At 32.4% G+C, this 19,178-nt stretch overlaps 1 protein-coding gene across 1 annotated transcript in view; it reads left to right on the forward strand.

Moving 5' to 3' along the window:
- Positions 1-392: 392 nt before the first annotated feature.
- Positions 393-19,178, forward strand: part of LOC108359855 (nose resistant to fluoxetine protein 6) — a 72,153-nt gene continuing 53,367 nt past the window's right edge. Inside the window, exons 1-3 of the mRNA XM_017611925.1 lie at positions 393-420; positions 1,947-2,206; positions 9,417-9,595. Coding sequence (XP_017467414.1) covers positions 393-420; positions 1,947-2,206; positions 9,417-9,595 — 467 coding nt within the window. The remainder of the gene's footprint in view (positions 421-1,946; positions 2,207-9,416; positions 9,596-19,178) is intronic.

The raw sequence follows: 19,178 nt of genomic DNA on the forward strand, positions 1-19,178 counted from the left end.
CCTTTCATAACCCCACTTTCTTGATTAAAAACAGACCTTATTTCCTTCTAGGGTCAAAAATTATACTTTTAAATGATTTCCCTAACTTTCACTATAATAATAAGGTTCGTACTCCGAAAATTCATACTCCGATTCTGAGAAAATATTACAACTGGTTAAAAAGTAATATTTTCCAATAGATCTTTACATATCGGGTGTTCAAAAAGTACACGAACACCCTCTATTCCAGAAAGCACTCATCAGAGAACAAAGGGCGAGGGCAAGGATCTAAGAATTTCGTGCTCGCCATCTGTAGGTGATCTCTGATTTGACCTTGACTTTGACATTGAACGTCATTGCCAGTTTCAAATGGAAACCCCAATTTTTTATTTCTGATTCGAAAAGAGCAGAAAATGTTACGTCCTACGTCNCTCGCCATCTGTAGGTGATCTCTGATTTGACCTTGACTTTGACATTGAACGTCATTGCCAGTTTCAAATGGAAACCCCAATTTTTTATTTCTGATTCGAAAAGAGCAGAAAATGTTACGTCCTAATATGGTCTTGACTATGACCTTGAAGGTCATTTTAAGGTCAAATAAAAGTATTTCGATATTCCTTATTTTCATGGAAATTGCTTTATCCTTCGAACAACTGGAAAAAGGGGAACACTTTTACCTGAATATATGACCTTGGCCATACTACGATCCTTCGTATATACTTACATGTAAACCTGTAGATGCTGCGACCATGACCCTGAAGATCATTTCAAGGCCTAGTCGATTATACTTTTTGAACACCCGGTAAACATGTATGATGAAACTGATACTCAGTGAATATTTTGGCGAAAAAAGTGAATAGAATAGTTTAGCACTATGAATCACAGTTGATTTCGGCCATTATATCAAGTCTGCTGAATGACAGATGATGCGAAACTACATCGATTTTTCCGTCTCTCCTGAACAATTTACAAAAATGAACTTGGCAGCTTTTCACGTTTAGGTAATGATATTACATTGAAGAAGAAAACAAACTTAGCAAAGAGCGTACACGCGTTGTAAAAATAAGCTTTCAATAGCAATAACGTGCTGTTAGAAATAGGGTCATTTTTGACCCAAAAAAGTAATATGTACTTATGTACATCAATAAAATAATATAAAAACTCTAAATTATGTATAAGGGCTGAAATCAACTGTGATTCACAGTGTTGAGCAACTATATTTAAAGACATTTTCTTTTTATTGTGAACTTATTATATTATTTATTATAAACGAAAAAATAGTATCAAATATTCATTTTTAAGACCAATTCATTTTTAATCAGAAGCAAACCGGTCTTTGTTTTATTTTTAATTAAAATATGATAACGGACGTGAGAGATTTTTCCCCAAACAATGTTTTGACTAGTAATACATATATAATTAAATTTTGTATTTAATTTTTTTAGTTCTCCACTGTTACGCGTTTTCATAGCCCTTTTTCGCCATCTGAATACGAAATTGAAAACTATAAAGCCTTTTGAACCCATTTACTTTCATTTTCGGTTTAAATTTTTGTGGAAATACCCATATGTCACTATGTTATTATGTGAACGATGTACAAACAAGCGCCTATCGATATGTTTACACAGTAAAAAGTTCACAAAAGGACAGCTTTGTAAAAATCAGGACATTACGCGGGAAAATAAAAATCTGTCAGGACACTTTAATTCGACACTGAAATCAGGACAAGTCCTGATAGAACAGGACGTCTGGTTACCCTATATAAAAGCCAGTGCTGAAAAACGTTGAAAAAAGTTTACATGATTATTGCAGCTTTGGGCTAAGTATATGACGCAGGAACTATTTCTAAACTGTTGATATTTTGCATTTTTTTAGCTTTTATGATATATTTTAAAAACGTATTTTTATTTTTCATTAAAATATGCTCTACATATACATATAAATAATACAAAGATTTATTTTTTCAGTGGATGACGCTTCCGGCCATTATACATCTGGTTTCTTCTATGGGAACAACTATTGGTTGGGTTCACTATCGCTATGTGAATCCATTTACCACGAAGGTGACGATGACAGCGTTAATTCAAGGACCGCTAAGAATTCAGGTTTACCGTTTGCAAAAGCACATACGCAAATCTATACAACGGTCTACAATGAAAATCCAACATTTATCCCTGGGTTCTTTGTGATAAAGATCTTCTTGAATGAAACCTTTCCCACATTTTTGGTAAATAAAAATATACGTATGAATATACATACATTAGACTACGTTAAAGTAATCCTGCAATGCGACCGGTCCCCTCCTATAATCCCCCCTCTCTACTGTAATTCTAAGTGGTCTCGCAAGAAAATTAGTTACATATTCTTTTGAGGTGAATATGAAAAATTAATTAGGATCAATCAAAACGGCCGAAACTGTAATAATAGATATGTACATAGACTACATGCCATTTAAGTATTATTATGCAGGCTCAGATTTTTTAAATTCAGAAATTATCTTTTTTAATCGCCTGCATAACACTTAAATGGCGTCTACTCAATGTATTCTTACAGTTTCGGACGTTTTGATTGTTCCTAGAAAATTACATTCACCTCAAAAGAGAATAACTCATTTTCTTACGTGTTATTCCTATAAGAAAATAAAATCTCGATGCGCGACCTCTAAGAATTATCGTGCGGAGGGGGTCTAGATTAATAATAATTGATTCAATCGGTCGGAAGTTTTTAAAATATTATTTTGTTTGCTACTTGATATCTAGAGCATCCGTAAAATCTCACGTCGATACATCATTTTTCGATAGTGTTTCAAGTTGCCGATATGGGCAAATCTTTGTTCTTTAGCTTTATTTTCATTGCTATAAACTATATCAAGCTGGTTGCTTTTGGATATAATTCATAGACGTATACTTGAAGCCTGAAAAAAAATTTTAATCAAGTTGTACTTTGAAATCAAAAAAGCGATCAAAGTTTTCCATGTATTTTATATGGGAAAAACCACTTTTCGTATAAACGGTATGGAATTCTTAAAAATCAACATTTTTCGATCTGAAAACTGTGGTTCTCTTCAAACAATACTCAATTGTTTTTGGTATTATTATTGGGAATCTCCTGAAGAGAAACAAAGTTTTCCGATAAAAATTATTTCCGATCAAATTATTGATTTACTATTTCTACGAAAAGTCGTTTTTCCCCATATAAAATACATGGAAAGCTTTGAGCGCATTGAGCGACCTCTAAATATTTGTTGATGTCAAAATAAAAAAATAAGGGCATATTTTTTTCGGACCACCCTAGTGTGCACACTAAATTCTAGGTCTTGTATAGAAAAGTAAAAACCCAGCAAACATTTGGAGTCACAAAAAGGTCACTTAATTTTATTATTCGCATTATACCTTTACGGAAGACTTTTTTGTGCAAACGAAGAAAATCAAGAAATCTCAACCAACCATCGAGGGGGCGCCCTTCCGCACCTGCCGTCCGTATCAACATATGAAATTGCTGTTGATAGAGACACCGTCATGCGGTGTTGAGTTTTCGTTAAAGGCCAGTATGCAGCCCTCAAAAAAATTATAAAAAAAAATTGACATTATTTCGTGCGTGTCCGAGGAATTTTGAAATCTGATACTTCACCAGCCTGTTGCCTCACTCTTTCCTCAAGAAATAAAGGAACGGGCATATATATCTGTTGCAAGCATGGGTTGCCTTGTGCACTTTTTCACAAAAAACTTTAGAAAACCGTAGTAGAAGGCATACCAAATTTCTTAAGAACTGCGTACTGCCTCAAGAAAATTTTACACAAGGAAATTTCCTAGCCATTTCTTGTACGTCATTTTATATGGAGTTTTTGCTTTTCTTGAGAGCTGCATACTGGCTTTAACACAAGAATCCCATAAGATAGTAGGTCGTGGCAGCTGACACGGTCTACGGTTTTACGTCGGTTGCTGGTTGAGCTATAACTGGCACCAACAAATTCAGCATCTCTGAAAACTAAAATAATTATCAAATATGAGCCTAGAAGGACACTACCACAAACAAGCACGAGCTAAAAGTGGGCATTTCCCAGCGGGAAATTTATCTAACTATAAGTTAACTTGGAGTTGATTGGGAAGGAACTAAAGGTCACAATTATCTGTATAGTTTCTTTGAGGAAAGCTAACTACACTTACGTCCTTTTTTATGAGATTTTTTTATGCGGGTTTTCAAACCATTTTTTCGCTGTAGCGATTTTGCTTTTTTGAAAGTTGTTATTACTTTTTTCAGCAAGTAAAAGACAATGGGCGCGTTCATAAGTGGTAGCTGTTGGGTAACCGTTGGCTGTTTGTCTTAGAAACGCACAGTTGAGTAGTTACGCTCAGCCCAACAGTTGGCAACTTTCCGCCATTTTTTCCAGCGGAAAATGTTTACGCTCCCTGAACTCAACGTGTTGGGCTTAGCCTAAACAGCTGATCGAAAAGACTTACGCCGCTTATATTAAATTTAACGCCGCTTTGTTAGGTGGCAGTTGCAAACAAATTTATTATATTTTATATTACTGACGTGATAAAGTAACTAAAATATTTCATAATAATACTACGTTTCTAAATATCTGTTTTTAAGATGTTTGCTATATAATTTTACACTGTTTAATTCATTGTAACATTGAACGATTTTTTCGACACGGCGGCCGCTCAGCGTTGAATTCTAAATAGTATCGGCACAACTATCTCTATTTGTTGCAATTTCATTTGCAGATGAGCTAAACAGCTACGTCTTATGAACGTGACCAATGCTTCTGATAATTAATTTGTCCTTGAATTCTTATATAATTCATGTATTTATTGTGGTACTTTTCTTTTGTTTTTGGTTAAGATACAGATAAAATTTTATTTTTGATGTGTATACATCTTTGGTTTCGGTAGGGGTAAAATTTGCGAAGCTGTAACGCATATCCCAGCACAAAATTTCGGCATATGCATAGTAAGAGGAAATGCGCTACAATTGATTATTACTTCCGATTATTTAAACTCCGCACATGCATACGGCTTTGTACCTATGTATGTACATAAATATGTATGGACTCATTTGTTGCAACTGGGCATGAATCACGTGACTTTGAAACGATAGTCGTTCAAACGATACTGACAAAACGATGTTGTCCAAACACTGATTAATGCATTTGTGTTGCTGTTACGTGTTACTGTTACTGTTACTGTTACGTGAACCAAAACTGGAATCGAGTTGACGATATCGCACAAACGATCAAACAATTTTTGATTTTTATGCATCAAAAATCTCATTCTTACGATTGCGTTTAAAAGATTTTTAAATATTTTTATGCAGATTTTTTAAGCTTAATCTGTTTTGTCATCTGAGGGGACTTTTTTCAAAAAGTTCTTTAAGAAACTATTTTTATTCATAAAAAACTCCACTTTCGGAGGTATTTTCAAATCGGTCCAGCTCGCTTAAATCTTAATATTTTTCAGAAATATTTTGGTGGACGTCTTAAAATATAATAAATTTTGTAATCCCGGCGAAAACCCGCCAGTTTTTTTGGTTATGCAGTCTAATGTATATGTAAGTAAAAATTTTAGCTACCATTTTTAGCCACAACGACTTTTTAGCCCTTTTTTTATAGGAATGTGGCTACCACTAAAAATGATTCGCGGCAACACTGCTTACCGTTGATTTTTGGCAATTTTTTGTTCGCGCATATTATTCCATACAAAGTATGCTAAAATGTCTATTCCCTATTTATATTTTCGCCATTGTATTAACAGCATTTTTATAATTTCACTAAATTCAAGTATGAATCGTTTCCGTATAAAAAAAAAAACTTAACAAAAAGTTATAAAAACCTTAAAAAATTGTTGACAAGAATGATGACAACAATATAGCGAGAGTACCAGTTTGACAAAATAAAACATAACCAAAGTTCATAGAAAATAAGGATGCTGGTTATGTTTGTGGCTCCCCTATATGTATTCTATGTTCTTTGTGATAACGAGAGTGCTGCCATATTTGTATGAAAAACTGTTCTTGGGCCAGAGTACAGGAAGACTCTTGTTAAATTAAAAATTAAAACACTGAAAATCGGGACATAATCGGTACAAATAGGAAAAATCGGGACACTTATACGTCCCGACTTTTAAAAAATATTCAGCGGGATAATGTTCTCAAAACCGGTACTGTCCCGCCAAAATCGGTACGAATGGTCACCGTATATATAGTGTAATATTCGAAAACACAAAGTTTTGATTTTTTTGCCGCTGTCATTAGTAGCGCGTTTAACCAAATGTAAGAGTAACAATCGTGGTACAAAGCTCAATAAAAAATATTAAAAATAAAATTTTAATAAGCCACAATAATATTGACAAATACATAGTTTAGGAAGAGCCTGCCTGAAACTATACAAAAAAGCAAATAAGCAAATGGATGTATAGAATTGACAACAACAACCACGCTGTCGAGTTTAAATAGCGGCAAATCAGCTGCACTTGATAGTAGTTGGTTGAATAAGGAAAATGAATTAGCAACAAGAGTTTACGGGATGTACATAGCTCAGTGGTTAACGCTTCTGACTTTGAACATCGAATTCGCAGGTTCGATCCCTGCTGAAGTCTAGAAAAAGAAGTCTGATGAGGAGATGTGGTGATCTCCGAAATAGTGCTATAACTTCTACCGCTTAGACTTTGTTGCTTTTTCAATTTTTCCTAATAAACAATCGTGGTACAAAGCTCAATAACAAATATTAAAAATACAATTTTAATAAGCCACAATAACATTGACAAATAAAAGTAATGCGTTTAGTGTTAGATTAGGTTGAAAAAATAAAGTTATAATTTTTTCGTTATTTTCAAATTTTTTAGCCATTTTTTTAAATACTTTCATACCATAATTTTTCTAAGTGTAACTAAAAACCCCATTTTGTAATAGAAGATACTATTTTTTAATTAAGAAAGTATTTTTCTCGATAAAAATGTTAATTTTTCTCACAAAACATTTCAAATAAACGCTTTTTATCACGATAATGCTATCTTTTTTTAGCAAAAATAATGTAATGATATTTGTCACATCATCTAGCTTAACTTTAATAATGAAACTGGCAATAAATAATGGATTACTCAGATTAAAAACAGGAAAAATCTAGTACNCGCTTAGACTTTGTTGCTTTTTCAATTTTTCCTAATAAACAATCGTGGTACAAAGCTCAATAACAAATATTAAAAATACAATTTTAATAAGCCACAATAACATTGACAAATAAAAGTAATGCGTTTAGTGTTAGATTAGGTTGAAAAAATAAAGTTATAATTTTTTCGTTATTTTCAAATTTTTTAGCCATTTTTTTAAATACTTTCATACCATAATTTTTCTAAGTGTAACTAAAAACCCCATTTTGTAATAGAAGATACTATTTTTTAATTAAGAAAGTATTTTTCTCGATAAAAATGTTAATTTTTCTCACAAAACATTTCAAATAAACGCTTTTTATCACGATAATGCTATCTTTTTTTAGCAAAAATAATGTAATGATATTTGTCACATCATCTAGCTTAACTTAATAATGAAACTGGCAATAATGGATTACTCAGATTAAAAACAGGAAAAATCTAGTACGTTTCGATCAAAAATAAATTCCTCGATCTATAGGCTAAAAATCTTTTTGGGATTTCGCTACGGAAGGTGTAAGCTTTCATTTCCTTTTGGTTTTATCAAATACGGATACATGAACCTCAATTTTATATCACNAAATAATGGATTACTCAGATTAAAAACAGGAAAAATCTAGTACGTTTCGATCAAAAATAAATTCCTCGATCTATAGGCTAAAAATCTTTTTGGGATTTCGCTACGGAAGGTGTAAGCTTTCATTTCCTTTTGGTTTTATCAAATACGGATACATGAACCTCAATTTTATATCACAGTGGCGTTTTTATTTTTTCTCTCTGACGTCAGGATTTATTTTAAAGGACTTTGTTATTTCAGAGATATGAATAATTCCAAAAATTATTTAAAAAATCCAATGCAATGCAGAATAAAAAAATGTATACCAAATGCAAGAGGAAATTTCTTTAAAGCNTTTCATTTCCTTTTGGTTTTATCAAATACGGATACATGAACCTCAATTTTGTATCACAGTGCTATTATTATTATAATCAAAAATCTTCGAAATCTAAGAAACAAAATATGGACATATAGCCCATATTCATAGTCAAGAAAATATATATATGTATATCGCACATTTACTAGAAGACTAACACAACTCAAAAACTAACTTTATCAGGAGAAGCGTTTGCGGGTTTCAATTTACTAATAATATGCAGAAAAAAGATACTTATATATGTACATATTAGGGATATAAATTTTTCAGCTTTTCCGATCCCAGGATTTCCGGGATGTCATTAGCACAATCCCGAGATTTAGATATTCATTACTTTTCAACTACTTAAATCGAAAAAATTTTTCTATATTGTTTGAGAAGCTCTCCTACCATAATATAAATAATAAATAAATGGGTTAGAAACCTACTCTCTCNTTATTTCAGAGATATGAATAATTCCAAAAATTATTTAAAAAATCCAATGCAATGCAGAATAAAAAAATGTATACCAAATGCAAGAGGAAATTTCTTTAAAGCTTAAGAAACTTAAAATTTTTTGGATTCACAAGAACAAATAGGTAATTTTTTAAGCTGATAAAGTTAGAAGGACGAAATTCGAGGAATTTATCGAGTTTATATAGGTCCTTAGCAAATAATTTTTTCAAAAACAAATATTGCGAAATCTCAAGGACAAAAGTTTAAAAGGACATTTTCAATACTTACCAGTCTTTCTGCACCAAAAACTTGAATCTGTTTGAATTCTTCAGGATTTCCTCTTTAATACGCATATTTCTTCCCTAAGCACATTTATCTGAATTTTTTAATTCATTTTTGACCAATTGACGTCACAGTGAAAAACTAAGAACGCAATTTTGCTATATTTGGCCCATGGTTTCGTGAATATACTGATATTTGTGTTCAAAATTGACTATCGCGCGGTGTTATATGTATAATGAGCTAGACATTTATAAAAAAATATTAATTTTTAAATAAAAAAGCCAATACTGGTCAAGAAAAGGAGTTTCTATTATCGCCATCAAATTACAAATCCCGCAAATCCCGGGTTTATTTGCCAAGAATCCCGAAATTTTTGTGACCTTAAAAAGGCCGGGATCCCGGGATCCTGCACATATACATACATATTCTCTTCTCACGCGGTAACTAAGCAAGTTTTTAACAAAGAATTTTTATACATTATGAGGAATGATATAAGGTGTAATTCTGCGTCATAAGCTCAATAATTCCCTTTTTTGACTTGTGACAGTATTTTATTAAATGACCGATATGTACTCTTAGTTTACATACGGTTTCGAATTAATCTACATGTAGTACATGTTTACATTTATTTAACTTTTAGACTAGAACCATCTATGTTGGCGTTTGTATACCTTCCACCTGCTCTAATAACGACGTTCACACTATGGCGGAATTCACACAAATACCCTCGGCGACTCGGACTGTTAAAGTTTTGAATGTGCGCATGCCCAGCAACAAAAAGTTCAACCTATTCGGCGATCGAACATTTTGGATTTTAAGGTGAGATTTTTTATTAGTTTTTAGTTTCAAAGCATGTGTGTAATTAGAACTACGGCAGAGCTAAATCGGAGTAAAAGTATAAAATAAAGTTTCGTAGTTGATTTCTTATATATCGCGCGTTTTCTGGTAGAGTTTTTTAGTTAAGTACACAAACGGCTATGTTTTACTAAAAATTCGTTACGATATACACATGTATGTATGTATATATCTCAATTTTGTACAGAAGCCAAATCCACAATTTTTAGAAGTTTTTTTTGTCTGTCTGTATGTTTGTATGCGCACTACTCGAAAACGAATGCATCGAATGCAGTTTCCACCAATGCATTGCATGAGGCCTAACTTAAAATATATGAAAACAATAATTAGAGAGTTGCCACCGTTTTGAAAATTACAGTTTAAGTAAATTGCTAAGATAAAGCAAATATTGTAATATGGCTGTCAAAAGAAAGAGTTTAAGAAGAATTACAGTCGAAACTATTTTTGTGAAAGGTTGCCACCGGTTTGAAAATTTTAATTTGATTTAATTGATAATATAAATTAAATATTGCAATATGGGTATCAGACTAAAGAGGCTTAGAAAACTTCTTTTGGTTGTTTGTGTTTCCGACAGGGTAGGAGTATGATGTATTGTGGAACGATTTTCCGTCATACCTTGACAATCGGAAAATCGTTCCACAATACATCAGGCTTAGAAAAGTTTATTGCCAAAAGCATTTTTGAAGAGGGTTGCCACCTATTTGAAAAATTCTATCCAATTGTTAAATTGATAAAATAAATGAAATATTACAATACGGATATCAAACTAAAGAGGTTTAAGAAAGTTTATTATCGAAAATATTTTTGTAGCGGATTGCCACCTATTTGGAAATTTTTATTCAGTTAAAGGTAAGGTAGGTAAATACTGAATTAATACACCTTTGAAGAAAGTGCACGATATGTAGAATCGGGTTAAAGAGTGTAAATTTTAAATACCTTCGAAAATATATTGACTAACACATCTATACATAGTACAAACNCTTTGAAGAAAGTGCACGATATGTAGAATCGGGTTAAAGAGTGTAAATTTGAATTCCCGGTTTAAATACCTTCGAAAATATATTGACTAACACATCTATACATAGTACAAAGGAAAGTCGAGATACTTTGTACGCGGTAATCTCGAGCATCCGTGGTCGGCTAGTTTATTTATAAAAGGTAAAGTATGTTTCACAAATCGAAAATTTGTTTGAAAATCTCACTTCATAATGCTCTGCAAATCTATTTATTTTTTATGAATGAAGCCATAAGAGTTTTGTGAAGAAGTAACAACACAAAAATATGTTTAAGGCGTAGTGACCCCGCAAACATATTCTAAGGGTTCAAAATATATGAGTCCGAAAGGAGTCATAGGTAGGTAAGAAATAGGACTTTCAAAAACAAAAATTTTTTTACTCTTATATGAATCTTATATATTATATATATGATCCAAGTTATGAACCAGCACCTTGTGGCAATATAAAGGCAATAAAGATTCGAAATTTATATCTAAACTTGTTTATACAGAAATTTAAAATAATTAGAAAACAAAAAATTTACAAAATTTAGCAGCAGCTGTTGCTATTAAATGCATGTTGGAATGCGTATATGCACGTAGGTATGTATGTATGATATTTGAAAGAAATTTTTGCTGAATTCCTTTGCAAATATAGTGCGTTAAATAAGACCCAAAGAACAACTTAAAATAAGAGTCCGAATGTAGTAATTTATGAGGCCGATAAGAGCCTCAAAAAGAGTCTGAAATGATTCATATATGAGGCCAAAAATGGTTTTAAAAGAGTCCAAAATGAGCCAATAAGAGTTCAATATGACTCATATTGAGGTTATTTGATGTATGAATTTAAGCTCATATAAGTCAACCTTCGGAGGAACGGAAACACCCTCATATCGGTCTCTTAAATGAGCTCATTATGAGCGTAAAGGCTCCGAAATAGGACTCCTTAAAGACTCATTTATGAAATGTTTGCTGGGGAAGCACGCCGGGTATTTGCTTGTTAGTTATATTTATATGGTTTTGAACGAAAGCTATCAATTACACTATACGGCAAAATCAACTTTTTTTCTGAGTATTGGACCAAACCAATTTGTTTGAAGAGATTAACTCATAAGCAAAAAAGTAATTTCTCCGTTTATCGAAGTTATCCTCCCCACAGAATTTGTTTTGTTAACTTTTGATTTTGAAATTTTAGCAAAAGTCATTATAAACAATTAATGACATTAAAAACGAAAAACGTGGAGCGCATGCAGTACAAAGCATTCTATCTCATTGACAATAGTCAAACTACATAACATTCTACAGCGAAAGTACAAATTTGAGATCGATTTTAAGCGGTCGTTATTCATATGCCCACATACATACATATGTTACTTTTCATAACAATTCAAGTGTAATACATGCGCCCCACGCTTTTCATTTTCAATGTCATTAATTGTTTAATGACTTTTGCTAAAATTTCAAAATCAAAAGTTATCAAAACAAATTCTGTGGGACTAAGAAATAATCTACTTTTTAGTCCTTTTGTAAAAGCGTTGTATGTATATTAAAAAGTTTATTTTATTTTATTTATTTTCTACTTTTTAGTCTTGTCTGTACAAAATTTTGCAATAGATATTAAAATAATTCAACTTGCTGTGAAAGAGAACAGAAGACTATGCAAGCACAATGTTGTTTGCTCACATTTAGTATAAACACACATATGTACATACATACATATAGCAGCAGTTTATTTCATTTAAAGAAATGTCGTGTCGTCCATTTCCGCTGTGACGTATATAAATAGTGCATATATTTAGGCGCAATATTTAACTTCTTCTGGCGGGGCGACATCTATAGTCTTCTAATTGTATCTCCTTGATATGATGCCTACAACGAGGTTGATATCTAGACTAGGTCGATATCTAGAATTTTCCATAAATAGCTTTGCTACATTTATAGTAGGTGCATTCTTTTGCAACCGAGCTACAAAAGAACTTTGAAAGGTAGAGTAAAATAAATTATAGATCGATTTTAAGCGGTCGTTATTAATATACCCACATACATACATATATTACTCTTCAATTTCAAATCAGGCCTATTACATGCGCCCTTCCTTTTCATTTTCAATCTCATAAATTGTTTATAATGACTTGCTAAAATTTCAAAATCAAAAGTTATCAAAACAAGTTCTATGGGACTGAGAAATAATATTTTCTAATTTAGTCCATTTATAAAAGCGTGGTACATTAAAAAGTTTTTTTTTTAATTTATTTTATACTTTTTAGTCTTGTCTGTATAAAATTCTGTAATAGATACTAAAATAATTCAACTTGCAGTGAAAAGAGAACAGAAGACTATGCAAGCAAAATGTTGTTTGCTCACATTTAGTATATGCCTACATATATACATACATACATATAGCAGCAATTAATTTCATTTAAAGAAATGGCGTATCGCCATTTCCGCTGTAGCGTATGTAGTGCATATTTTTAACTTCTTCTGGCGAGGCGACATCTATCTCTAGAGTTTTTCTAATTGTATGTCTTTGATATGATACCTAGGACGAGGTTGATATCTAGACTAGGTTTGCCATAACTACCTTTGCTATATTTATAGTATAAAATGGTGGTCTGGACATACAACATTGCAAGTTGATAAAAGCGTTGTAAAAAAGGGATAAAGATTTTTCTAGGCATATTCTTGTAGGGCATTAAATTCTCTAAAAAATTACCCTGAAGTTGGCTGTCTTAGAGACGATTAAAAGTATTAAATATGTTAATATATTGCTGAATGAGGTATAGCGTTGATAAAAAATTATAATCGAACATTGGCGAAAGACGAAGAACGAAAGCAATTTCTTTTGCAAGTAATACAATTAAATAATTTAAAAAGTAATTTTTAATCAAAAAACACAACCGACTTCAATTGTCATATACAAAATTTAGGAGTACCGTTAATTTTTTCATGAACCAATGATCGGATCTAAACCAAATTAGTATGGGACCACATGTGAGCCACTACCTTTCCGACAGAAAAATAATTATCGAAATCCGTGGAGGTGGTCGAATGTATGCGGTAACATACCAAAAAATATGTATATAATCCGACGAATTGATAACCTTCTTTTTTAAGTCGGTTAAAAATAAATATTCAAAATTTGTTAATATGTCGCGGTCTTATAATTATGCAACGCAGTGTACTATTAGCTTGTTTGAGTTGTGTTTAGAGAAACTTTGAATTGTTAATTTATTCGTTATTTATGTGTTAAAATGAATATACAAAATTTTTTGTGTTTCAATGTGGAGAATTTATCCGCTTCAACTTTGTTGAGTCGATTTTTATTCTTTAAATTGGTTAATTACTTGGTATAAGAGCAGAATACGTATATTTCTCTGGTTAAAAAAATTTATATTTGGATCGATAGGGGTGTTAGTCCTGATCATAACGGTATTGTTTTTTTGAGGTGGAAATATCAATTACTGGTGTTATTGAAGGTCGAAGAATAAATTTCTCAATTTATTTTAATTGAAATANAAAAAAAAACATTTCACACACACGTGTAGTCAAGTGTCTACACATTATTTTAACACCTACTTTTGTAATATTTGGCCACTAATTTATTTAGAAAATCCGTTTTAAATATGTCCTTCTTTGTAAAATTCGTAAATTAGCGTCACTTCTATTCTCCTTAAAGCAGCCACTTCACCAATACATTTTTATATTCCCCTTCACTTTACACTTTATTCGATTAGTTATAACTTTCTCTATTACTTTAACTTTAACCAAATAATCACAATTTATTAAATAAAAACACCTTTAAAATCACGCGTGCCCTTGGTTGCATATGCAAATTAAATGGCGGCGTTCAGCTGTCAAACTCCAAAATATACAAGAAGGATGTGAGACAAAAGAAAATAAGATATAACCCAGTAAGCATTAAAAATATAAACCTTTTCATGGAAAATATGTGTTCTCTGCAAAAGTGTTCAGCCGCCCCCTCTTTGGCAACACAGAAAGGAGTGTTATAGTGAGGGTTATAATACCTAAGTGCGGCCGAAGGCCGCCCACGCAGAGTCAAGTTCTGCGCTAAAATACTATCATATTTAGGGCTGCCAGATACCTCTGTTGCCAAACCGGGACACTTAAGGGGGGGAGAGGCCTCTCGCTCCCTTCCCTTTCGTTTCGACAAACATTACGTACGAAAGGATGTAGTAAAATTTTATTTTGACAAACAAAAACATAAAAACATGCGATCATGAGATCATTACAACGTACACTAGCAAAACAAAACAATTTATCACAACTAAAGCACAGAGAATTTTTCACAAACATAAAAATAAAATTTCTAAACTTTGTGGAAAACTCGGGAAAATGCAATAATTTTGCATACAAATTCGCAACTTTCTAATTTTGAAAATGAAGTTTTGCAGCCCATAAAAATTTAGTTGATTTTTGGTATTGTTTTTACTGAGAGTTTCTTCCATACAAACTATGTTCGACATTTTTTTGTATGTGGAAGACACTGTCAGCAAAAAATAAATAATTGCAAAAAATCAACGAAATTTTCTAGTAACTTCAGACTTGCACTTTACTAATTAGCTCAAAAGCTACATTTTCAAAATTTGTGATCAGATGAAAGAGTCTCCGAGCCAATAATTTTGTACGGCACGGTACTTATAAGTAATCAAAAATTTAAAAAAAGAATTTAAAAAAAATTCGCACATGAAACCACCCAACTCCCAACCCAACATGAACCAACCCAACTCGTAATAAATTTAAGTATACAAATTTTAGTATTTAGTATAGAAATATTCAATTCAAATACGCCAATATTAAAATGAACGGATGCTTTTTCATAATTAAGTTAAAAAAAAATATTTAAATTCCATGCTGCCTGTAATGGGACGCTCTGAAAATTAGCAATTTGTGGCAAGCATCTTCGTGCACTCCTAACATGTGCTACAGCCAGACATGTAAATGTGCATTCAAATGTTCAGTTTGATTCAACACCACGTGTGCGTGGTATGAAAGTATTGTTTTTAAGTACGAACATTTTAAAACGATAATCAAATAAAAAATATTCATGTTTACTATGCGTTATTTCCCCCAGTAAATTCATAAAATTTTTCTTAATATTACAACGCGTTTTTTCTCTCAGTGTAGTCATTTTTATTGAAAATTTGTGCAATCAAATCGAAAACCGGGACACTTAAACGAAACTCGGGACATTTTAAGGTTGGACCGGGACACCGGGACAAAAAGTCTAAAACCGGGACATGTCCGGGAAAACCGCGACGTCTGGCAGCCCTAATCATATTACTATTACTATAACATTTTTATCTGAAGCGTTTTTTTAATATAAAAATATTTTTAGTGAAAAATTTTTTTAATAACTTTTTTTATACAAAATCACCTGATAACCAACATGGCATAATTTCTTATATTTAAAAATCCCACGGTTTCTGTTAGTTGGGCTATATTCCACTTCAAACTGCTTAGTTTGCCTCGGTAGATGCCGTTTTTCCCCCATTTTCAAACGGTTCCCTAGGGTTCTGCGGGAGGTCCCGAAGGGGGGGCGTGCGGCTGTACCAGGTTAGCACAATGAAAAAACATTATTTTTTCTTTGGTAAACTTATCTTTTTCACAGCTCGTCCATGTCATTCGCAAAACATCGAGCGTTTTGTTCATATATTTCATGAATCTGCAATGGCGGTCACCGATGAACAAGCATGGGCCACATTTTAGCTAAACTCGACAGCCGACAGAAATACAAGCAGCTTGAATCCCGCCGCAATTTTATGGATTAAAATTTCCATTACAAAACAATCAAGTCACGAACTGTTGTGTGCGAGCGGAGAAAAGTAATACAATTTGGTTTTTCCGTATGGTTTTCCAACTAAAAATAAAATGCGTTTTATTTCGGGTTCTAAATACTTCTTTCGCAAAAGGTTAATGATTTTTGGCGGTCTTTACAGCCCTATCCTGTTGCCCTCACAAAAATCATCACAATCACTATTGTGAGGTTTCTGACTATTGTGAGGTTATCCCTATGCTGGCGTAAATTTGAAAGCTCATACGCTCACAATTGTCAGAAAATTTATGATGTACGAATGAGACCCTCACAAGAGAAAAACAGCCGATTTTTATTGAGCAATTGAATAATGTTTTGTTAATTTTCGTTCGCTATCAGTGTCTGTGTTAATTTTTTTTTAACTAAAAGTATATTCAGTAATGGCAGAGTTATTGCTTGTTTTTGCGGGAGTTAGAGCAGGCATAGGATTTCATTTCCATACAAATTTTTGCACCAAGTTGTGGATTGCAAACTGTGTGAAGTACTGGAGCTACTCCTGCTTTGTTATTTCTTTTTGAATTCGCCTAGAAAATAAATAAAATCAGTAACTAACAAAAAACTAAACAAATTGCAAAAATATTTATTTTTCCTTTTGTTCAGCATCCATCTTTTGTATTTATTTTATTTACGAAACAGCTGTTAGACAGCAAAATGCTTTTCACCTCGTGTGATGGCTTTTTTCTTATGAGGTGTGGGCAAGAATAACCTCACAAAATAGACCTCACAAGAAATCTCACAAATTTTTGCTCACAACTCAGTTGTGAGGTTTTATTAGAATAGGGCTGTTAATTTACTCTCATTGGGGCAGTACGTTAGGGTGGTAGCAACTGAGATCTGGTGGTTAACTACCACAATGGAGCACATGAGGTCAATGAGCTTCCGTAGGAAAAACCCCTCCTCCTGACAAAAACATTGANACCACAATGGAGCACATGAGGTCAATGAGCTTCCGTAGGAAAAACCCCTCTTCCTGACAAAAACATTGGTGTATCACACTTTAAAATCCGACTATAAATGCCGAAGATATGAAGAAAAATGTAATTGGGCGACTACTAGGGTTGTCCAAAAACAATAAAAGCAAAATTTTTTTAAATGCTTTTCAAAAATACTTCATATGAGGGGGTGTACGGCTGAAGTTTTTTTCGATACGGTCCAATATACATGTTTTACTTTTTTGTAAGACTTATGAGAAAAATGAGTTATTATAAAAAAAACATTACAAGATTAAAAACAAAATAATTTGTATTATTAAATCACGTTATTGTCAACATATAAAAATTAGCTTCAAAAGGTGTTCAGCCCCTCTTCTTCGGCAACACAGAAAGGAGAATTCTACTTCGTGAGGGTTATAATCCCTAAGTGCGGCCGAAGGCCGCCTACGCTGTAAGGTGTTATCTGCAAAAGGTCTTCAGCCCCTCTTCTTCGGCAACACAGAATGGAGAATTCTACTTTGTCAGGGTTATAAGCTCGGCCGAAGGCCGCCTACGCTAAAAGAAATTTACATGCTTTCCTACGGTGATATTTATATATAATGTTAATAAAGTGATTTTTAAAGAAAAAAGTACGTTTGTTAAAAAAGAAATTATTTTGATAAAAACTTGTTTTTTTCATAAATTTTATCAATAGAGAATATCATTATTTGTATGTCAAAAGAGAGGCATTTTTCCTTTCAAGCGACATTAAAATCCTTCCAAAATCAATAATAGTTTACGAGATATTTAGTTTTAATGAAATCCATTTTTTACGTTTTGACCTTGAATAAAACTTACATTTTTTGTTACCACCAACAAAAAAAATTATTTTAATCTGTATAAATTCCTCTATAGAGCACCTATTTTCTTTTTTTTTAGAAATGTGTGTATACTGCATTTGTTCCCATTTTCCACGCATATATATGTACATACTCCAAAATCATTTATTGATAACGTTCTTGTGCACATGCATAGGTATGTACATATGAATTTTCATTGATATCTACTACTCACGGTAGCATACATACAAGTGTACATAATTACTCGTATATTCATCAGAATCAGTGTTGCCATTTTGGTGCTTTTGGAGCTAGATTTAGTTCTTTATTTTTCTATTTAGCTCCGAAAATTAGGTTTAGCTCCTAGCTCTTTTTTTAGCTCTTTTCAAATTTATCTAGCACTTTTTTAGCTCCAGAAAGTTTTAGTTGTATTTGGTATACATATATAAGCCAAACTAAAGCGTTGATAAAATGGAAATTTCGAGATGCAGTGTATCCACCATAAACTCTTGTATCTAGGTTAAAGAATTCAAAAATTAATTAGAAGAAAATCCTTTTTCTGATGGCGCGGAATTTGTTTTACCTTACTAATCAGGGACGGAAAATAATCATAATTTTTTTAAGTTTTAACCAAAAAAATAAACAAGTTGTAATCATCGTAAAACAATTCTATTTATACCCACGTATTTGTTGTCGTACGCCCCACTGTAATTTACAATGATTTTTATTTTTCGAGTTTAACCAATAAAAATTAAAAATAACATATAAATGTGCATAGCAGGTAACATAGCTATGCGGTAACATACATAAACAAAAAACAAAACAAAAAATTTTCCGACGAACTTCCTCCTTTTTTGGAAGTCGGTTAAAAATAGGTTCATAAATACGGCTTTTATAAATAACTCGACTCCAGCACCACCTACCGAGTTTTCTGGTAGCCTATAATAGGACCATATATGCAAGGTCTAAC

Source organism: Rhagoletis zephyria, unplaced genomic scaffold (genome assembly GCF_001687245.7).
Source record: "Rhagoletis zephyria isolate East Lansing unplaced genomic scaffold, Rhagoletis_zephyria_1.1 Rzeph_scaffold_00481, whole genome shotgun sequence".
Classification (NCBI taxonomy): Eukaryota; Metazoa; Arthropoda; class Insecta; order Diptera; family Tephritidae; genus Rhagoletis; species Rhagoletis zephyria.